Consider the following 23617-nt stretch of genomic DNA (forward strand, 5'->3'; position numbering starts at 1 on the left):
ACCATCCCTATGCCAGCGGGTTTCCAAAATGGAACACATATCCACTTCAGCATGTTTTTGTAGACGCTTATAATATACTGACATGGATGGGGCCTTGGCCCCCTCAAAGCAAAAATCCCCATCTAGGGTATGAAACACCGAGGGATCTCTAGTACCGTCTGGGAGCGCTCTTAAGTAATATGCAATTTGAATACAAGAGAAAGTGTGGGTGACTCCAAAACCATAAATCCCCTGAAAATCCTGAAAGGATATTGGTTCCCCAGTACATGTCAACAAGTGACCCAAGTGAGTAAGACCCCTATCCTCCCAAGCTCTAAAGTAGGAAGATTGTGATCCCGGGGTAAAGTCAGGATTCCCCACTACTGGGAGAAAGTAAGTACAAAAGGGGGGTAACTAAAAGTTTCATTATCCGCCTCTATGTCTGCCTAAGTGGGCTTACCATTGTTGTTTGTACAATAAAAGATGGGAGAGAAGTAGCGCCAGACTGAACAGCATAGGTGGGGGCCACCGGAGCCATTAGGGCCTTGTCAGCATATAATGGGGCATGAGCAGAGGTGTCCAGCAGCCAATCTCATATAAGCCTGAGATTACAGGCCAAATTGTAGGCCGCCAAATCAGGTACTCCCAGTCCACCCCTACCCCACCTTGCCTTCAACCAGGCCAATGGAAGACGTGCCTTCCCTCCCCTCCACAGAAACCGCCGGAACGCGCCATCAAGTCGTTGTAGATCTGCCCGCTTCAGTATGACCGGGAGATTTTGTAAAAGATAGAGCCACTGAGGTAATGTAGTTATTTTAAATAAATTGACCCACCTGCTTAAGGAGAGAGGCAATTTATTCCATGTGGCCAAATGATCAATGGTAATCTTCAGCATCTGAGGGATATTGGCCTGATAGACTCGTTCAGGATCTGCCGGGAGGTACACCCCCAGATAGTGTAAGGAATCTGTGGCCCATCTCAGGGGAAAGGATCCCATCCAGGTAGCCGGGAGGTTAGAAGGATATGCCAATACCGAGGATTTAGACTCGTTCAAACGCAGCCCCGAAAACATACGAAATTCCCAAATTATGTTCAGTAGTGAAGGCAAAGACAAGAAGGGATCAGTTATAAAAACCAGCGTATGCCAAAGCATACGTCCCTTATTTCTTGACTATGATGAATAGCCAGCAAAAGGGGTTCTAATTGCAATATAAACAATAAAGGTGATAACGGGCAACCTTGTCTAGTGCCTCTAGCCACCACAAAGGGCTCAGATTGCACGCCATTAGCAAGTATAGCCGCCCAGGGGTCTGAATACAATAAACGTACTGCCTGCAGAAAGAGACCATCAAACCCCATCTTTTCCAGAATGAAAAACAAGTAGCGCCATTCCACCCAATCGAATGCTTTTTCAGCATCGAAACTGATAACCAAATGGGGGTTATCCATCTGCCGACAAATCGTCTGAGCAGTCCAAACTCGGCGGATATTAGTCAAAGCATATCTCTGGCGTACAAAACCAACTTGATGATCACCCACTAGTGAAGGCAAAATAGGAGCCAAATGTTCTGCCAATATTTTGGCCAATATTTTGTGATCTAAATTTAACAAGGAAATTGGACGGTAGGATTCTGGCATGAGAGGGTCTTTGCCCGGTTTAGATATGAGAGTAATTAAAGCTAGGTTGTCATTGGGGGGAAAGGAACCACACTGTATCAACTCTGAAAACCCCGCAGCCAAGGGGCATACTATCTGGTCCACCAAAGTTTTGAAAAATTCCGCAGTATATTCATCGGGCCCAGGGGCCTTAAAATTATGCAGACCCCTTATAACCTTGCGTACCTCTTCTTCCAAAATAGGCTGATTGAGTATTAGACCTTGAGGACCGGATCAGATTAGCCATCTTACGCCCAGTTTTGTTACTGTATTGGTAGAGATGAAACTGATAGTATAATAAACTCTTCTTCGCCCGCTGATGTAAAAGGGAATTGAGGGCCGCTTGTAGAGAACAATATGTAATCCGCGTGGCTTCACCCCCTCTTGCAGCTAATCTGACCCGGGCCCCTTGCAACTGCCTACTCAACGCCAAAATACGCCTATCCAAGACCTGTTTACGGTGGGAAACATAGGATATTATATCCCCCCCGGAGGACTACCTTAGCCGCATTCCAAAATAAGGCAGGTTCAGAAGTATGGGCCTGGTTAATGAGGCATAATCCGCCCATTTAGACCGCAGATAATCTCAAAATTTCGTATCATTAGCCAAAAAGTAAGGATAACGCCATATTTTCACTGAAGACGGTCAGACAGAAAATTGGAAATCTACCCAAATGAGAGCCTGGTCCGAGATAACAATATTGTTAATCCTTGCATCGCTTACTAAAGGGAATGCGTGATTGCTAACCAGAAAGTACTCAATCCGTGAGAAGGATGCATGTGCCCGGGACATATGCGTAAAGTCCCGGCCCATGGGGTGCAGTAATCACCATATGTCTAACAAGTGAAGGGAACTTTCCAACAGCTGAGGACCTCTGCCCATACCCCACTCCCGTGTGCGTGACGTGGAGGCATCCAAAGTGGCATCACGGATAGTATTAAAATCTCCCCCAATAACTAGAATCTCATTAAGATAGGGAATTAAATGGGAGTAGAGTCCCTGAAAGAAATTGGGGCTGTAGGAATTAGGGGCATAAACATTGCATAAAACAGTCCGACCATATAATTCAGAGACCAAAATTAAGTAGCTGCCCTGAGGGTCTACTATTTCTTTAGTGATTTTAATAGGGAGCGTCTTATGTATTAAAATGGCAACACCCGCAGACCTCGAGGAGGCCGCCGCATACCGCACCTCCCCTACCCAGTCACGGCGTAATGTAGCATGTTCTGCCGCAGAGAGATGAGTCTCCTGTAAATAGGCCACTAAAGTCGCTTTTTTCTTCAACAGGGAAAGTCTTTTAGAGCACTTGACTGGGGAGTGTATCCCGCAGACATTTCAAGAAACAATCCGTGTGTCATTACTCAGTGTTTACCAAGAAGTCAATTATAAATGCTTGAATGTCAGAGATGGCATGGTAGAAGCCCCCCTCCAGCTAGGGCTCCCTCCAACTCTCACCCCCTCGGTGGAACACCTGACCTTAAATAGTAAGAAAATAAATAAATGTAATTCTGCTTCTGCTACCTGCATAACATTCGTCCCATCACCTTGTGTTGCCTCTGGTTTACCCACCCCCTCCAACCCATCTCCCTCCCCCCTCAACTTTGCCCACCCCCACCCTCACCCTCCCAAGTCTGCAAGACTGTTCCTCTTGCCATCCTCCCGCAACCCACCCCACTGCGCTTCCATAGTGGAAGCGAAGAGATGACGTAAAAATGTGTCCATGACCTCGCCCCATCCTCTTCCTCGGGCAGTGAATAGCAAAAACAATGAACAGAAAACAAACATCACTGAAGTTTCCCCTTGAACACAAAAAGAAAACATCCAAACTCAGGTAATTAAGAAAAAGAAACGTATCTTATAAGACAGTCAGATACGAGAATCCAGCTAGAAAATTCGTTCAAAAAATGAGCTAGGCCCCCCCCCAAAAAAAAACCTGGGGCTCTGTCATTATAATGTTCACCTGTGTTTTCTAGAAACTATCCTAGAAAAATTTCCCTTCAATTCCTGAAAAAAAAAAAAAAATCCATGAAGCAGAGCTTCCCGTAATATCTAAGTCAATACCCAAGAGTATAACAATATGGGTGTCAAGCTGAACGCTGTGCCATGGCAACTTCAAAAGATACAGGATTTCCCCCTACTGCATGTTCCCACACATCACCCCAAAAGGCTGCTACACAGAGCGAGCACATTGTAAGTTCTCAGAAAGCGCCAATTCCCAATGTGAAATCTTGTGATTACTGCGGCAAAATCATCCAAAAATGAAGAAAACAAAGTCTCAGAGAAAAATAACCTGTGTGACACTAGCGATTCATCCCTCAGGCCGTAACCAGTCTGTTACAAGGCGAAATCTTCCTTGCCCCCAGCCAGCTCCTAGCTGTGGCCGTATTTATGTAACAAGTATTTGGGAGAAAAAGAAGAAAAAAAAACCAGTTTAGGAATCCAGGGAATCCACGAAAGCCCGGGCCAATTCCACGGTATCAAAGGTATGGACCTTGTTTGCACTCCAAATCCGCAAGCGCGCCGGGAACAAAAGAGCAAATTTGATACCTCAGTTGTGCAAAGTGGAGCAGAGGGGTGAAAATCCCCGCCTGGCCTCGGACACTGATGCTGAAAAATCCTGGAAGACCCTGATGGAATGTGACTGATAATGTAATTCCTTTTCGAACGGGATGCCCGCCAGAGCTCAGCATTATGAGCTGAGTTTAAAATTTTTGCGATGACCAGCCGAGGACACCCCGACGGCGAGGATCTCGCTCCCAGTCTATGAACACGCTCCACCACGAGCTTCCCCTGTAAATGAGGAAAGGCAAGCACCTCCGGGAGCCAAGTCTCCAATAGAGAACACAGGGAGCGCTCCTCCACTGTCTCTGGGAAGCCCAGGAAACACAAGTTATCGCGGCGGGCCCTGTTTTCCAGCTCAACAACTTTAAGCTGGAGGGCCTGTAAACTTTTATTTCCGGTCATTTTAGCGTTTATGACCCCCGCAGTGTCCTCCAGCTCCGAGATCCATGCCTCTGCTATTTCTAAGCGTGGGGGGATCTCCGCCAGCGAATCTCGAACCTCCCCCAGCTGATTTGTTATTTGCGATAATTTGTCCTCTAAAGCTTCGCGAACTGCTATTTTTATCTCCTCGATGGTAGGAGGCATAAGGGGGGGGGGGGGGGAGGAGACTCACGGTCCGCTGCGGCCGCCATCTTGGATTCGGGTGCCGTCATTTTTTTCTCTTTTTTGCTGGTCTTTGCCGGCATCGATGGCCGCAGTTTCCCCTGAGTCTGGACCACTGACATATGTCCTGACCCCGATGGTATGTAGTACTTAGCTAGGAAGCAAAGTCACGGTCAAATGGGGCGCGATTGGTGGGGCGGGTCTGGAGCCAGGGAGAAGCATGTCCTCTTGGCTACCACATCACGTGATCCCTTTTCAGGTCAGTTTTTATTGCTTCAATTTTGAAACATTTTTCATGAAATTTTTCTTTTTTAAAGTGTGCACACTATTTCCATTTAGTGCACATTTACAACTCAAATAGTGCACAGAAAAATGAAAAAAACAAAAAAAAACAAAAAAACTTCACGAATATGGTGCTTAGAAACAGTTAGCCCATTTGCAGACACTTGTATCAGGAATTAAGAGATTTGATTAACACAGGGGCCGTCTCACAAAGAGGACCGGTAAAATGGCTCTTGATGTGTGTGTGTGAATGAGAGCCCGGCTAGTGTGTGTGTGTGTGTGTGTGTGAATGAGAGCCCGGCTAGTGTGTGTGTGTGTGTGTGTGAATGAGAGCCCGGCCAGTGTGTGTGAATGAGAGCCCGGCCAGTGTGTGTGTGTGAATGAGAGCCCTGCTAGTGTGTGTGTGTGTGTGTGTGAATGAGAGCCCTGCTAGTGTGTGTGTGTGTGTGTGTGTGTGTGTGTGTGTGTGTGAATGAGAGCCCGGCTAGTGTGTGTGTGTGAGTGAGAGCCCGGCTAGTGTGTGTGTGTGTGTGTGAGAGTGAGTGTGATTGAGAGCCCGGCAAAAGTGTGTGTGTGTGAATGAGAGCCCAGCTAGTGTGTGTGTGTGTGTGTGAGAGTGTGTGAATGAGAGCCCGGCTAGTGTGTGTGTGAGAGTGTGTGAATGAGAGCCCGGCTAGTTAGTGTGTGTGTGCATGAGTGTGTGAATGAGAGCCCAGCTAGTGTGTGTGTGTGTGAATGAGAGCCCGGCTAGTGTGTGTGTGTGTGTGAGTGAATGAGAGCCTGGCTAGTGTATGTGTGAGTGTGTATGAGAGCCCGGCTAGTGTGTGTGTGAGTGAGTGTGTGAATGAGAGCCCAGCTAGTGTGTGTGTGTGTGAGTGTGTGTATGAGAGCCCGGCTAGTGTGTGTGTGTGTGTGTGAGTGAATGAGAGCCCGGCTAGTGTATGTGTGAGTGAGTGTGTGAATGAGAGCCCGGCTAGTGTATGTGTGAGTGAGTGTGTGAATGAGAGCCCGGCTAGTGTGTGTGTGTGTGTATGAGAGCCCGGCTAGTGTATGTGTGAGTGAGTGTGTGAATGAGAGCCCAGCTAGTGTATGTGTGAGTGAGTGTGTGAATGAGAGCCCGGCTAGTGTGTGTGTTTGTGTGAATGGGAGCCTGGCTGGTGTGTTCCTTCTCTGAGAATAAAGACTTGATTGTTTCAATTTTGGGAGAGAGAGAGAGAGGTGTAGTTATTTTCAGCATTAAAAATGTGCGATAACTAGGTGTGCAATAGCTTAATGCACGTTAATGCCCCTCATTTTTATAGAATCTGCCCAAACTCCTTCCCAACGAATACATTTTCAAAATTTACATTTGCATCGCAATTAACACATGTGTTATGCCATTATCGCAGGCTTTAGGGCCCTAACGCCTGCGATTACGGCTTAACGCAGTTTGATGAATGACCCTGCAAATTTGATTTTTCTATCCCTTCTTAGGAGACTCATTTTACCCCTCCCCCCACAAAAGACAGATCCATTTTACGCAATTCCTTCTTAAATTCCATAAGTTGTAAAGCATAAGATAAAGTGAATTAGGTTTTAAATATATTACTTGATCATGCATTCCATGTTTTAAAATAAACTCCCAAATGTGTTTTAAATCCACTCTCTGTAGGTGTGTTTGGTAGATATTGTTGTGGTCTAAACCAGTGATTCCCAAACCTATCCTGGAGGACCCACACCTGGTTGGGTTTTCAGGATATCCATAATGAACATGTATGCAACTCTCTATAACCATGTTTATTTCAGATAGCCTGAAAACTTGATTGGCTAGGGATCCCCCAGGACAGGTTTGGAACCACTGGTCTAAGTCCTTGCCTCATTCTGACAAAATAATTTTAGTACATAAACATTACTAGTTGAACTTGGGTGTGACAAAACTGACTGGTTCCGAAGCAGACAAGTAAAACCGTGCAAGAACCAAGCCTAGTTAGGATCGTTTGCATCAACAAAACTCACTAATAAATTGGAGATGTGTATATTCTACAATAGGGTGGCCAACTTTGGACCTTGTCTATTTCATGCATATTCATTGTAGATATTCTGAAAGCTAGACCTGTTTGTGGCTCAAGGATCAAAGTTGGCCAACTCTGATGTACTGTAACACAAAGGTAGAATGCTTCATAGTTGTAAAAGCTGGTTCCCCCTGCTCCTTTAAATTCAGGAATGGCTCCTCTCTTCTAGCACATCCATAAGAGGCCATTTCCCTGGACAGATATGGTAGGAAATGTTGGAAGCTTAGTAAGAAGTTCTATCTAATTTCAGTGAAATCTGTCTAGGGAGAAGACCCCAACATATGCATATATAGGTAAGGACAGATTGATGGACTGACATGGCAACAGCAATAGGAAATTTGTGCTAATGAAATGTATTTAAGAAAAGATGTTATGGTTGCCAAAATAAGATTTAAAAAACAAACAAATGGCAACTTATAGTATGTCAACTTTATTTTAGTAGTTCATGTAAAATTAAAAATTTCTACAGGACATTATTTCCAATCATAGACCATCTTGGTTTTGCAATAATTAGTCTGCTACCTGAAGTAACAATATATACAAAAAGTTTATTAGCCATGAATAACTAATATTCATCTCTGATTTGTAAACACACAGATGTGTAACTATGAATATCGTAGAGAACATGCAACCATCCACCTTAGTGTACATCATAGCTTTGTACAGGCAGCATGTCAATGGCAGCAAGTTAAGACATTTATAGTTGAAGGCACGGGTTAATTTAGTTGCAGTCAAACAGATTTCCTCAACTTTGAGCACTCTGCTGCTACAAAACAAGTAATCCAGAAAGGCAATTGCATTTCACTCACACACAAAAAAAAAATCTCCTTGAAATACAAAAACAATCTTTCAAACACAATTTTGGTCTGTGCAACACTGGTAACAGTATTTATTTAATCATATGTTCTTCTCTTTCAGTTCCCATACATCTTTGGGGTTAAATCCCTGGACATATATAGATTATGATCCCCTTAGGTTTCTGCAGTGCCTAAAAATAAATTCTGCGCATCTGTGCACTGCAGCAAAACGACGTACGTCAGGGCAGGAGGATACAAAGCTCACAGTCTATAGTTCTGTGTCTCTGTACATGGACGGTTGACCGTAGTAGCCGCGCTTTGACTGGTCTGCCAGCTGCCGACGATACTCCTCTTCCTCGGCATCACTGCTGTAGCTTCCTCTGTTATCTTGATAAGGCCTTGAAGGTGGTTTCTGAGGCTCCGGGGGCCTGGAACTAAGAACGAAAACAAATAAGCGCAGAGACTTGCGGGCGGGGGAGGGGGATAGAAAATGGGATACAAAGGGTATTCATCGGTGAGGGGGTCTGAGGTAGCAAGTCTCACAGCCCAAGTGCTAGGCACCAGACAGTCACACTGGGCTCAAGTCACCCAGGTTTGGGAATCTGAACAAATTATGGATGAAAGTTATTTGTCGAAAAAAAATCGTAAAAAGAGGTGCAAGTGATATAATAATAGAACCAACTGATATCAGAATTAAATGTGCTCCACTTCTTTAATCTAATGCCTCTCGCCTCACAATGAGCTACAAGCATACCCAGTCCCCAAGCAGTTCATATCATATACCATTGTAGAAGTGGAGCACATTTAATTATTGGACCAGTTGCTTCTATTATATCAATTGCACCTCTTATGAATTTTTTTTTATTTTTTTTATGTAGAGGTGTCTGCTTACTTCATTTATTGGAATATACTGAAAGTTATTTGTGACATATTCAGCGCCTTATTTTTGCCAGGCCTTTGCTGAAATTCTTGATCATCAGTATGTGCTCTGAAGTGACCACCAGCACTTTACATGCCTGTGCAGCACTGCCTTTGTGGTTACCAACTGGGTTCTCTCACCGAGATTTTCATCAATGCTTGACATAGCACAAAGGGAGAGCAGCTGGCCCAGGTTGCCTACCTTTCCCCTTCAGTATTGTCCACCCAGAACATTTATGGAAGACAAGACGCGGTGGGTCCTCTTTCCAAGCCTGATTAGGTACATTTCTGTCTGTGATACTTTTTTTCATTCTAACGTTCAGCTATTTATGGTGGGCCACAGTGGAGTTCTGTGCAACAAGAGATTGTGATGAAATAGGGATGTTGAAGTGAAGTGATGCTACATATGTCTGAAGTTGTTTTATAAAGCTTTTGCTGTTCAGTCCAAGGATGAACTGTTTGCTAGTCTGTTTTTACTGAGGGACACCGAATGTGGACAGGCTACCCCAGTGGCTGGAGTAGGCCCAGGCAGGTACTTCAGTCTGGTAACATCCTTGGCAGGTCAGTTTCCGTTGCCCATCAAGCACATATTTTTAGTGTTTCAGATTCTTGCAAGGTATAATGTATTTGTATAGCTGCTCAAGTTGTTTTCACATGCCACCTGCCTGCAGCACAGGCCCATGTGTTAACATGCCTGCAGCATCTATGTTGTGCAAGAACCTGGCAGAGCTGCTAAGCACTCACACAGCAATTCTGGTCTGTTGTCCAGGCTGCATGGCTTTTGTGTTAGGTTGCTATCTGCAATATGTCTGCCATGAAGGAGTCAGTTTTGTACCAGTCAATGCAGACGTCAAAGCTTATGTTCCCTTACTAGGAGATGCTCTTCTCTCTAAGATGTGCTGCCCAGGCTATTCCCATTTTCAGGTCAATGCCTCAGAGTGGTGCAGAATGGTACCAGTCCAACCTCACATAACAAAGGAGCTCTGTATGAACTGGAACATCTCTTAAGGAATGCACTTAAGAATAAAGTGTTAAAAAGAAATGCATTTCAACTCGTTGATAAATTAAACTGTAGTTTCTTTTTAGGGCTCTATGACGTCTGCCAATAGGTTTGTTTACAGAGATACTATGCTTGGGCCAGAATTTGCTCTATGCCACTGCAATGGATCAGATTATCCCCTTGAAATTAAAGTCCCCAGATCTGAAAGGCCAATACTAGGAGGAAGCCACCATTGCTGCTGGTTTGGGATGTTTCTTGCTTGTTAGCTGCTCTCCTTCCCCCTCTCCTTGGAACTCCAGTGCTGATGTCATCTGCAGGCGATAAACTGGGCCTAATAAACAACTAGGCCAGGGGTGTGTGCAAGTAAGGGCCACTACCAAGAGGAGATTAGCATCCCTGAGCTGGTTCAGTAGGTTACTTGCTTGTTAGCTGCTCTCCCTCCCCCTCCATCTTTTGAACACTGCTACATACATGGATGTCACTTTGCAGCAGGCACTAATGACAAGTCACCAAATAAATCATCACTTGGCTTAACTAGAGCCTGATTATTCATTTACAGAAACTTATCCTACTTAATCACTGTGCAAAACCAGTGTCTTATGACTGGTCCAGCAAATATGAAGGCAGCAGGGTGGGATAGCATGTCATGAATCTCTATTACCTGATAGGCTGGGGCCAGTTCTGTTCTGGTTTCTGCACTTTGATAGGGACTGCATAAATATCCGGATGTTTCTGAGCTAGCTCCAACTTTGGCAAAAAGCAAAACAAAATTAGCAAATATATTGTTATGGTAATTCAGGCTGCAATTAACCCAACACCTCCTTTCTCTTAGTACTGTGAAAGATTCTAATATTAAGCACCACCTCTTACCCCAAATTAAAATTTGCCAAAACCCCACCCCCCCAAAAAAAACAAATTAGGTAAATGTTTTAAAGATTTAGTGGACAATGAAACATTCTTGGCTAGAAAGTTAATTCCCTCTGATATAGTTTCTGTATTCCACATACAATGCAATCCCACACATGTACACATGTAAGAAACACACGAGAGAAGTTTAGTGTGTCAATCCTCCCTCTAGCAGCCAACTATGTCCAATGTAGTACAGCCCTCCTTTCACTTTCTTAATTAGGGTCTGAAAAATTAGCTTCAGACATTTTAAACTGCAAACTGCATCAAGTACTACAGATTGTGTTTAAAAACTGGCTTGAAACTAGCTCCAAATGCATGACAACGAATTCAAGCGAAGACCGAACTGCACCGTCTACCTGCATTCTCCCTGCCATCATGACACACAGAATATTACCCTGGCATTCTGCGCCTCATGCAGCTCCTGGATTCTCTGAACTCTTGCCTGGTGGTCCATTTTTTCAAATATTTTTACTTTTCCCAAAACAGATTTTGGTGCCTTTCCGTCACCCTGCACCTTCTCCTCGTCTTCCTCCGGGGGTGGATTTGCGGGCTGAGGTGGCTTCAGAATAGGACGGCCAAAGACAGGTTTTGCAGCAACAGGAGGAGGTGCAACTTTTCCGGAATCTCCTGAAGCTTCACTGCTAACGATACTAGAGCTGCTTGGTTTAGACTCGTAACTTCTGGGAGAATCGTAGGGATCTTCTTTACTTTGTGCTTTAACCTGAAACCATTGTAACACATGAACACAGTATTGTGTGTGTGGTAGCACTTATCTATATATTTACTCAAAGCATAAAATGTCAAGACATTAGGTTTTTAAATCTTTGCACACGTTTCCTAGTCAAACTAAGCACTCCAATGTATGCCGCGCATACTACACTGACATAATACAATACTACAACTTGACAGCAAATTTCATATGCTTTAGGATCAGTCTGATAACTTTATGGAAAATAAAAATCACAGGAAAAAAAAAAAAAGCTAAAAGGGACCTTGAGATTTCATCTAATCTATTGGATTAGAAACCTTTTTCTACCAAGAATACATTTGGCAACTGACTAAGCTTCCTGCATCCCTATTCATAGCCAGCCATGACATCAATTACGAGGTGTTCTTGATATGCTACAACTAGTCCCCTACTGCCTAAAGCCCCCTCCACACCCCCAGCAAAAGCTAAAAAAAAAAAAAAAAAAAAGAGGATTTACAAATTTACAAGCTATCACCCCAGCTGTGCTATTTCATTATGGAAATGGAGAGCTGGCTCTGTCAGTGCCCCTTTGATATCTCACCTTCTCTGCCTCCACTTCCTTCCTTTGCTTTTTCCTCCCTCATCACCCTCTCTAGTGGGGGTAGCGGTGATGAGGCAGCAGCAGTGAAGCAATAGTGCAAGAGCTGTGCTCAGTCCCCTGTCCCTGCAACTGCCACTCCTACTACTGCAGTGCACACTTCCTGTTTACAGCAGGATTGTTTGTTTCAGAGGCCAGGACAGTGAGGTGACCCTCTTCTGTTTTGGGGGCTGCAATGTTACTGATTCACTCCTTGTCCTTGGCTGCACAGGCTCTCCGGATCTGAGATCAGGGATTAGAGCTGCCTGCCCTCCAGCTCCTCTCCACTCTGCAGCATTTTTAGAACAAGGTTTTCAGAACTGGAAGCGACCCCTATATGACCCCTGGGTGTTCAAATCACCACTGGATCCAAACAAGATCCACTATATCTGTATCATCTCAAACCAGCTGATCTTAAAAACCTTTGATGAGATAAGATATTCCATCACCTCCCTAGGTGACATTCTAGTGGTCTATTTCACCCCCCAAAATGTCTTCCTAGTGTCTAAAATCTGCCTTCCCTGCTGTAATTTAAAACCATTACTTTTATCCCTTTCCTCAGTAGAGAACTATAATCACAAATTTATGTATCTGAAGTTTGATAACATCTTTTGTGAATTTTTCAATCTAGCCTCATAGGTCTATTCTACAGGCCTCTAATTGTATTGTTCACAAATCAGTGTGTTCTGAACTACTGCAAAAAAAAAAAAAAAAAGGCTTGAAATGCAAGTCATGCACAGTTTCCCATGCAGCATAATACCTAGTCCCTCTGAAAGATGCCGATGACAGTTTTATCATTGCCACTGACCTTAGGAGGTTCTGGCTTGAAAGATGGAGGAGGACTGGGATCTCGAAGTACTTCTCGGCTACCTGCCCTTCTCATCTGAATTCTTGGTTCTGTACTAGGCTTTGAAAAAGACTATAAAATAGAAAGAGAATTAATGTGCAAGAAAAATATGTCTTTAGACTTCCAGCTAATACAGAATAATGAAACTATTTTTGACACATTTTTATGCCAATTAAGATCTGGAGAACCAGCTGAAGACCTGAACCGGCCTCAAATTTGTTTCTTATTGTTGCCCTGCAACTGTTGCTGGTACTCGCTTACATTTTTCAACTGCACAAGCTTGAAGGTGGTTTTATCTTTGCTAGTAATCAGAACCTGTGGCAGGCTGGCTGAGTGCTGGGGAATAGGGATGTACAATCGTTTAGGACGAATTAGGCAATTCCAACGAAATTGCCTAATTCGCCCTGGTTCGGGGAACCCGAAAATGGAACCAAATTTTCCTGAAATTTCAGGAAAATGCAGTTTTCGGGTTAGCGTGCGCTAAATTCAGGTCCCACAAATTTCAAAGGCCCAAACCGCGGGAAATACGAAATTTCCTGCGGCGGGCCAAAAACGAAGCCCGAACCTTGGTTCGGGCTTTGCACATCTCTACTGGGGAATAGACAAAAAACTGCATGCTCCATTCAAAGGTTTAAAATAAATAGGTGTTATTACAGTAGGAATATGACCTGCTTTAACCAAATGGGGGCAAGAATCCTCCACTCCTACCATGCGGGCCGATACAGTAAGGAGTGGTAGGAAGAGCTGCGTTAGTGCCGGGCGCACCCGCGTTTGCCGCACGCACAGTCCGGCTCACCTACCGCTTGATACCGTATTTAAATAGCTTGCAAATGCAAGCCGCGTTCAAGAAGAGTCCGTGAAGCGTTAGGCCCGCGCAACCCATTTTACTGTATAGGCGCTTTATACAGCGCCTATACAGTATCCTGGGTGTGCTGGTACCTGTCATTTCAAATGACATTTGAAATGACAGGCACGAGGAAGTGGATCCCAACTTTAACCCAAGAAAGCCTAAAATCCCCTCCTCCCGAAGCGACTCGACATGTACCAACTTACTTTTTGTTGCTTTTTCAGCCCTTTCAGCCTTCTCTGCCGTCCTCCGGAGGGGGCAGCCGGCAGCGAGAGCGGCTTCCAGCGGCCCCCACATGCCCGTAGTGCACGGGCGCTCAAGCCAATGAAAACACATGGACGGGCGTGCGTGATGTACGCCGTGACGTCACGCACGTTCATGTGCTTTCATTGGCTTGAGCGCCCAATTTGGACGCTCAAGCCAATGACTAGAGCCAGCGAAGCGTACGCCGTGATGTCATGCGCTTGGCTGGCTAGAGTGCCCAAACTGACGGGCGCTCAAGCCAATGAAAGCACACGAACGCGCATGCATGATGTCATGGCGTACGTCACGCACGCCCGTCCATGTGCTTTCATTGGCTTGAGCGCCCGTGCACTACGGGCGTGCGGGGGCCACTGGAAGCCGCCGGCTGCCCCCTCCAGAGGACGGCAGAGAAGGCTGAAAGGGCTGAAAAAGCAACAAAAAGTAAGTTGGTACATGCCAGTCGCTTCGGGAGGAGGGGATTTTAGGTTTTCAATATTTTACATGTCCAGTCGCTTCGGGAGGAGGGGATTTTAGGTTTTCTTTTGGGGGAAAGTTTGCCGTCTATCCTTACCCCTGCCTCTAATGCAGGGGTAGGGGTAGGCGGTAAATTAGCAGGTTAAACAGGCAATAGTCGGGGCGCGAATTACTGAATGGGGGGGGGGGAATAGCTAATCTGATCGTTTACATCTCATATACATGCCGCGGGCGGAAGGGGCTACTCGTTGATTTAAAGAGGCGGTAAGAATGGGTTAAAGGGGATAGTGAATCACGGGTTGGACTAACGCGGCCAAATTGTGAGTAAAAGGCGGGTTAGAAACAGGGTAACCGCGGCTGAACTTTACTGTATTGACCTGAATGGTAGCTAAGCCTTACAATACAGTTAGTTAAGCCCTTATTTCAGGGCTGGGACTCAAGCTAAATTTAAGACTTTTACTTTGTGGGTTCCTGTCCTCAGTCTCTCTTAATACACTGCAGTAGTTAAAAACCTTTCCTGGCTTTAGGAAAGGCTCTAAGGTTCCAACCACCGACACAGCATTTGCAAAATACAATGTCCATAAATCAGCGAGACCAGCAGCTCACAGATCAGTTTACCATAGTGCCAAGTCCAAAAGCAATTCGGGCATAAAGTAGTTTTAACTCTAAAAGTAGCATTAACCTTAAACAGTTTTACCTCTCTCTGGTGCCAACGTAATAAGTGTGGCAAAAATCTGCACTAAGTTTTTAGTGCATATTTTGTTTTTACTACTGCACTAAAAAAAAAAAAAAAAAAGAGTCTACTTCTTATGCACCAAGAACTTCTTCTTAAATCAGCACTAAAAATTGCAGTAAAATGGTAGTAAAGTAAAAAGTAAGCTAAAATGTTAACATTTTACTTTGCTACAATTTTTATTTCAGTAATTAAAGCAGAAATTAAGTTTAACTCACACTTATAATAAATACAAAAAATGTAAGATATTCAGAGAAATAGCCATGTTAGTCTGGTGAGCAAAAATGACACAAGGCAGGTGGCATCTTATAGACTAAATAATTAATTGAGGCATGAGCTTTCAAGGACAGTGTCCACTTCGTCAGATTCACAGATCCTCTTAAAAAATTTAAGAGGTTATCTGGTCCAATAAACCCTAGCCTGGGCTCCCCTGAACAGAAGGGCTCACAACTCCCCCACTCTAGCCTCTCTGTCCACTAATGTGCCCCCTTATAGCTTGACACCCCATATTCAGCCCAATTACCCAACTCACCAAGCCCTAAAACTCAGCCTACTCACCCACTGAGCTTCCCAACTCACTGATGCACCCCTCTAAGTCCTCCACCCACTAATATGCACCACTAAAGCTCTTCAACTCAGACATTCCACTGAGCCTTCTAACCTATCCCTTAATGCCTCCAAATCACTAACACCCCCAAACCCACAAATGCACCCCAAAATCTAGACTCCCCCCCAGCAAGTTACCCACTCCCCTAAGCCTCTTTTCTCAGTCAACCATTTAAAGAAATGGCCCTGGTTCAGCTAAGTCAATGAACCGAGATGTCTTGTGAGTTCCAGGACCTCAGCAGGTGAGCGATGCAGCTGGGTTTCATTAATTGAGCCACAGCTGCGTTTAATTGTGCACACCAGGCTTAAACACTGGAATCCTTTGAACAATTAACTAAGCAACAGCCGTGTTTACTCAACAATTAGTCTAGACTAACCACAAATGCTGTGCAGGGAGTTAACTAAAGACAGGCTAAGAGAGAATTTGAAAAGAAGTTGGCCGTAGAGGCAAAAACTTGCAGTAAAAACTTTAAAAAATATATCCGAAGCAGAAAGCCTGTGAGGGAGTCAGTTGTCCGTTAGATAACCGATGGGTTAAAGGGGCAATTAGAGAAGATAAGGCCATCGCAGAAAAAATACATTATTTTTTTGCTTCAGTGTTTACTGAAGAGGATGTTGGGGAGATACCCGTATCAGAGAAGGTTTTCATGGGTAATGATTCAACAGTATTCCTCTGGCTCTGGTCTAATAAACAAATACCCCAATATGAAATTCATGGTAAGAAGCAAGTTAGGAAACAAAAAATATTATGTTACAGTAGCAACCCAATAAGAGGACAACCATGAATGAGGTCTGGTAACAGTAATTCCTAAAGAAGTTACATACTTCGCAAGAGCAACTTTTCCCCCCACCCCAGCTTTCAACACAAGGAAAGATGATTAAATATAAACAGAAATTTTGTGCATTACCCTCTCAGAGTTTACTAAATACTACATGCCCCGATAGAACCTACAGGTCTGTACCTCACACAGACCAGTGGACCGGAGTGCAAAACTCCAGGACAGATGGGGCTTTGGCAATGGTGGTGATGCAGTCTGATCTATGGGTGTCATCCAGGCCTAGCCTCTCTTCCTTGGCCAACACTCTTGGTGGTGGATGTGGTTCTTTTTTTTTTTTTTTGAGCAATGTACTGACACAGGACAAATACTTTACTGCCAGCAACAATGCATTCAACCAGCACACCAGCAGAGCCTGGAGGAGCGAGACCTCAACAGCTGATTTCTCAGCAATCGAGAAAGACGGCAGTCATTTAGTGTGTTCAGGCTTGTTTGTTTCAGACTATCCCAAAAAGATCACCTTACAGCTAGTTTAAATGGGGGGGGGGGGGGAGAGGGAGAGAGCAATAATGAGCATTAAACAGGTGCTATGTACAATTAGCATCTATGTATCTGGGAACAACGGAGCCAAGTCTGAACTTTCATTGTAGCATGCATAAGCTTCAAGAAGTTGAGAAGAAAATTCTAGATTTGAAAAAGCAAGCTGAGATTTTACAGATAATGAATTCAATTTTAATTAAAGATGATGTGTTATTGAGGAGAAAACTGGCAATCATTCTTCCAGCTTAAAAACCTGAGGGTGATTAATTTTCTCAACATGAGAATGTGTCAAGAACTGAACTTTAAGACTTATTTGTCAGTTTTCAAAAGTTTCCGAGTAAGGAATGCTTCCCTAGGGAGAGGTTTACTATCTGTCTGCTACACCAACAGCCCAATGGAAAACTTCTCAAATGGCTGGACTATCTGTGAATTTAACTCAGGAATTTGAAACACCAATAAGTCTTTCTGCTGAAAAGATCCACTCTACTGGTTTCATTCATCCTGGAGCCGAGTAAAGTGGATTACATTTTTCCCCCCACAAACAATGTAATTTAACTGGGTTTCACATTCATTGATACCCATTATATTTCCTGAGTTATTTAAAATAGATAGAAAATGATTTTTCACTTTAAAAGGACAAGTGCTATATCTTCACGCCAAATGCATATTGAAGTTTAAAGAGCCCCCCCCCCCCCCAGACTGACCAATTAGCTTCTTTTGTTCAGAAAAAAACATGAACAAAAAACAAAGAAAAATGGAGAAATTACTTACCTGATAATTTCGTTTCCCTTAGTGTAGACAGATGGACTCAGGACCAATGGGTTATGCTCCCCTGCCAGCAGATGGAGATTGAGCAAGCTGATGTCACAGTATATATAACCCTGCAGTGACACCAGCCTGCCAGTATTCTCTTCAAAAGCAACTGTGGACAGACTAGCAAAAAAAACTTGATTAAACACAGGCAACAATAACTGGAAAACACTGAACTCGTGTAAGAATTTAGGTACCCCAATCTAGGGACTGGATGAACAATTACCAGCAATCCCTTGGGGTCCAGAGCCCCTCAGGCGGACTGTTGACACACTCATGCAGCAGCCGAGGGCGGGAAGCCGAGTCTGTCTACACTAAGGAAAATGAAATTATCAGGTAATTTCTCCATTTCCTAGCTTGTAAACAGATGGACTCAGGACCAGTGGGATGTACCAAAGCTCCTACCCAACAGGGTGGGATGTTGCCCACGGTCCAGTCAACACCGCATATGCAAAGACTGCGTCCTCCCAGGCCTGCATCTCCAGACAATAAAACCGGGGAAAAAGTATGTAAGGAGAACCATGTCGCAGCTCAGCAGATATCAATGGAAGACAACAATCGAATCTCTGCCCATGACTCTGCCTGAGCCCTAGTGGAATGAGCCCAAACCAGAGTAGCAACGGTTTCTCAGCATCCACATACGTGGCCGTGACCACCTCCTTAATCTAAAGCTGGAGCGCCCTGCTTACTTCCGCCATAAAAGGACAAACAGGCGATCAGTCTTCCAGAAAAGTTCAGAAACTTCCAGATACCACACGATAAGTGTCCTGACATCCCAGTGGCGATACTCCTCCACATCCCTGACCTTATCCAGGGATGGCAAGGAGATGAACTGATTCAAGTCAGACACCACTTTGGGCAAAAAAGATAGAACAATACACAGCCCCTGAAGATTCAACGCACAGAACATATAGCCACCAGGAACACTGTCTTCAATGTTAACAACCACAAGGAAAGGCTACAAAGTGGTCAGAATGTACGGCCCATAAAAAATTCAGCACCAAGTTAAGACCCCACAAGGGAACCGGTAACCACAAGGGAGGCCGAAGATGCTTCACTCCCCTCAAAAAAAGGACTACATCAGGATTGAACAACAAGGAATCACCATTCACTGGGCCCTTGAAACAGGAAAGAGGTGCAACCTGCACCTTCGGGAATTAAGGGCCAAACTTTATTCAACCCATCCTGCAAAAAACACACAATGATCGGACCTTAACTGAAAGAGGAAGAATACTACGTTCCTCACACCAGGCCTCAAAATCTCTCCAAACCCATATATAGGCTAAGGAAGTGGAGAACTTCTGAGTGTGGAGTAAGGTGGCAATCACCACAGAGGAATACCCATTCTTCAACAGGCAAGCCCTCTCAAGGGCCAAGCCATAAGAGAGAACCAAGTTGGATCCTCATGAAGAACCAGTCCCTGCTGTAACAGATCCACGTGTGGCAGAAGATGAAGGGGGGGGAGGGGTATCCACCAGGTGTCTTTGCAGATTCACATACCATGGACGCCTGGGCCAGTCTGGTGCCACCAGGAGTACTAGCCCCCTATGGCCTTCGATTTTGCGAATTATTCTGCCCAGCAATGGCCACAGAGGAAAGGCATAAAACAATCTGCCTTCCGGCCAGACCTGTATGAGAGCATCTTTGCCCAGAGACCTTAGATCTCTCCTGCGACTGTAGAATCGAGGAACCTTTGCATTGCGAGAAGTCGCTGTGCGCGGTGGTCGTGCAGAGGTATATTTTGTGTCATAGAACACTCTACACATAAGCTGGTAAGGCAAAACTTAAGTTTACTAAATGTTGTAAACTATGGATAATAATTCAACAAAGTAATATCAACACTGAATACAGTATCACAGTAAGCTCTACATAAATCACTACAGGTAAATAGGAGACAAACAGAAATAAAGATAGAATATTAATCAAAGAATAATAAAGAACAAAAGAAGAACACCTCCCTTATATGCCCTCCTCATATAAGCCAGTGTTCATAGGAAATCTGGAGGACTTTATTCTGAAGACGACACCTCTTTTCTGTTCAGATCATCCAGCTAAAATAAGCAAATACTATGTCTTAATTATCCCTCTGCAAGTTAGATATTTCAAAGGCATTTCAGTACCTGCCTTTGGTGTCTTTACCAAATGGGAGATCAACTGTTTAACTTATCAGCACATTGGTATGATCTTCCCAAGTGATAAGAAATATCAAATGCCTTAGTCATTGATGTCCCCAGAGATACCAGATGCTCCTTGGGGCCATCCCAGCTCTTTATCAGTTCATTGTTGCCAGAATGTCTCAGGAATGCAGGGAACAAATGGATACAGTCTCTGCACTCAAATCACATACAATCTGTTGATTCATACTCAATCATTAGAACCTGTTCTGATCCATAGCTATCTATTCGCGGTACAAAGTCTTCCTGAAATCTAGCTGTCTAAACTTATCTTTCCACAGCTACCAGCAATTCTAGGAATGGAAGGCCCCAGCAATCCACAATCAACCAAAATGCCTCGGCTGACAACAACTATTCTCTTGGGTCCAGACTCACCCTTCTGAGAAAGCCTGCTCTTATGCTGTCTTATCCTGCAATGTGAGAGGCCAAGATCATCTGTAGATGTCCTTCCACCCAATTCCATAATTTGGTCTATTTCCTGTGACACTTCCTGGCTTTTGGTTCCTCCCTGGTGACTGATGCAGGCCACCATTGCGTTGTCCGACCACCTGACCCTGCAGCCTGTGGCTGAACAGCAAACATGCCAACCTGACCGCCCGGGCTTCCAGGTGATTGATGTTCCAGCGGGATTCTTCAGCATGCCAATGCCCTTGGGCCGTCAGCTCCTGATAGTGAGCCCCCCAACCCTGGACACTCACATCCGTCATAAGCACCAACCAGATCGGGGAGGACAAGGAAACTCCCTTTGTCAGATGAGCCTCCTGCAATCACAAATGGAGGCAAGAGCTGATTTCCAGCAGCAAGTGGAACCGAACCAAACAGTCCTGAGAGTGAGCGTTCCAATGAGATAGCTGCGAGCGCTGAAGAGGACGCATATGCATTACTTCCAGGATTGCCACCATCAAGCCAAGCATCTGTAGACAGGACCACACCATCAGGCATATAGTGTTCACCAACTGACGCAGCTGAGACATCAATTTGTGAATCCAAACTTCTGGCAGGAAAATTCCTGCCCTGTGTCGAACCGAACTCCCAGATGCTCCAACGACTGGGATGGCTGAAGACCTTTCTTGGCCAGGTTCACCACTCAACTGAGCTCCTGCAACAAGGAAATCACCTAGTGAGTCACCAGGTGGCTCTCTTCCTGAGACTTGGCTCAAATCAGTCAATCATCCAAGTATAGGTGCACCAGGATCCCTTCTCTTCTCAAGGCCGCTACTACTACCACAACCTTGGAAAACATTCTGGGGGCAGTAGCTGGACAAAAGGGCAGCACGCAAAACATATAATGGCTCCCCAACACCACAAACCATAGAAATTGTTCCAAATGGATGAGAATATGAAGGTAGGCCTTGGACAGATCCAGGGATGTCAGAAACCTTATGCTCTGTGATAATAGCAATGTAGTCGGGGGAATTTCTATGTGAAAGTGAGTCACTTTCAAATAACAGTTGACCCTTTTGAGATCCAGGATGTGACAAAAAGAACCCTCCTTCTTGGGCACAACAAAATAAATGGAATATCGCCCCATGCTTTGAGTCGTGAGAACCGGAACCACAGCCCTCAGCCTGAGGAGCCTTTAAAACAAACTCCACTGCATGCGTCTTCTGCAGGGAGTGGCATGGAGACACCATGAATACATCCTGAGGAATACTGCAAAATTCCAGTGCATATCCATCTTGCATTAACTCCAAGACCCAGTTGTCCGATGTGATCTCAACCCACCTCTGATAAAAGAGAGGCATTCCTCATCTCTTGTTCCTGAAGGTGGGTCGGCAAACCTTCATTGGGAAGCTCGGGAAGATCCGCCACCAGAGCCTGCTCCTCTCTTAAGCTGTCTGGGACAGAAGGACTGAGACCTACCAAAAGGCCAAGTCCTCTGAAAGGTTGACTCCCTGTAAGGACGAAACCGCTTGGTACCCTGGAGACGAACCCTCATACCAAAGGGGCGCTGCAATTGCTTCTTATCCTCCGGCAACAGAGGAACTGGAGATTTGCCCCATTTACTGTCAAGTTTCTCCAACTCGTTCTCAAACAAGATTGAGTCTTCAAAGGGCATCTTTGTAAGGTTAGCTTTGGAGGCTGTGTCAGCTGACCAATTTCGCAACCAGAGTTGATGTCTGGCCTCTATCACTGAAGCCACTCCTCTGGCCAAGGTACGGACCAAATTGCAGCCTTCATCTGCTAAAAAGCCAGCAGTGGGTTCCATAACCACTCTGGAATTCCCTCCAGAGACCACCTCCTAAGAGAGAAGCAGACAAGATCATGCCACTAGGGAGCAACAGGAAGCAATCCGTAAAGTCATTGCCACTGCCTCAAAGGCTTGCTTAAAGATAGCTTCAATCCTCCTATCATGTACATCCTTCAAGGCTGTTCCTCCCTCCACAGAGATAGTTGTCTGCTTAGAAAAGACACAGGGAATCCACTTTGGGAAAATTCTCTCTCAGCCAGATCCAGGGTGTGCAGGCCTTCCAATGTCTGACCCCCTTTAAAAGGTGCCTCTAGACCTTCCCATTCAAGACCAATCAATTCCTGAATGGCATCCATCACAAGGTAAAAACAAGAGGCTTTACACAAGAAACCAAAATGGGATTCTTCTTTGGCTCTGACATGGCATTCGAATCAGGAACACACAGCTGTTTCAAAGTCTGGGAAATGAGTGCCGGCAGTTCATCTCTATGAAAGAACCGCAACATGGTTCGATACAGTTCCAGTCCTGGAGCAATTTCCCCATCTTCAGGGAATCAGGATCCAACTCATCAATATCATCCAGATTACTGTTGGGAACACCTGCAGGGAGCAGAGGTGAGCTCCGGTGCTGAAGCCTAGGACTGGAAGAGGGAGGAGCCACCGGCAATCCTGTCCAACCTGACAGGATTGGATGAAGCAGAAGACTGCGCCTGAAGAAAAGCTTGTAAGCCTTGAAAAAATTCCACCCAAGGAAAGGCAGCCGGATCTAAACCATGCACAGAAGGAACTGGAGCTGGTCCCACAGAAATGCCCTAGCCTGCAGAGGAGCCAGTCTGGCGTCCCTCCAGTCAAGGCCAGAATCAACCTATCATCAGAATGGGAGGAGCCAGGCTTAGCAAAACAGAGGAAGACAACTCTCCCTGAGCGTCTGAGCAGCGCTGACACATGTTAGAAGCCAGGTCAGACTGAGAAGCCCTAATATCAAAGGCAACACAAAAGGAAGACTCTTAGCCTTGTTTAGCGGCGCCATCGTGACAGTAAATGTGCATCTGAATGGCTCGCGCTCAATATTTATGCACACAAAAACTGAAGTGTTGCAGCATGCACAACTTGTGTGCCAAGATCCGAAGTGTAGAAAGTCCAAAAGTTGTGCCCGTAAAAGGTGCACCCGAAAACGAGCGCAAAACACATGAACAGAACTGATACACTGAGGACACCAATAGCCTGTAGAGGGCAGCAGAGCATGCACAGAAGTGCGCAAAACACGCAGTCACGGCCTTCTATGTGCCATGCA

The 23617-nt window shown here is 45.0% G+C and overlaps 1 protein-coding gene across 4 annotated transcripts in view; it reads right to left on the bottom strand.

The window, feature by feature from the left end:
• Positions 1–7543: 7543 nt before the first annotated feature.
• The window catches only part of TJP2 (tight junction protein 2), a 250962-nt gene continuing 234888 nt past the window's right edge, over positions 7544–23617 (bottom strand). For all 4 annotated transcript variants that reach the window (XM_029612832.1, XM_029612820.1, XM_029612840.1 and 1 more), the window contains exons 20-23: positions 12892–13002; positions 11153–11479; positions 10511–10596; positions 7544–8365 (exon numbers count right to left, since the gene is read on the bottom strand). In XM_029612832.1, coding sequence (XP_029468692.1) covers positions 8200–8365; positions 10511–10596; positions 11153–11479; positions 12892–13002 — 690 coding nt within the window. In that variant the 3' untranslated portion in view covers positions 7544–8199. The remainder of the gene's footprint in view (positions 8366–10510; positions 10597–11152; positions 11480–12891; positions 13003–23617) is intronic.

This window comes from Rhinatrema bivittatum, chromosome 1 (assembly GCF_901001135.1).
Source record: "Rhinatrema bivittatum chromosome 1, aRhiBiv1.1, whole genome shotgun sequence".
NCBI lineage: Eukaryota > Metazoa > Chordata > Amphibia > Gymnophiona > Rhinatrematidae > Rhinatrema > Rhinatrema bivittatum.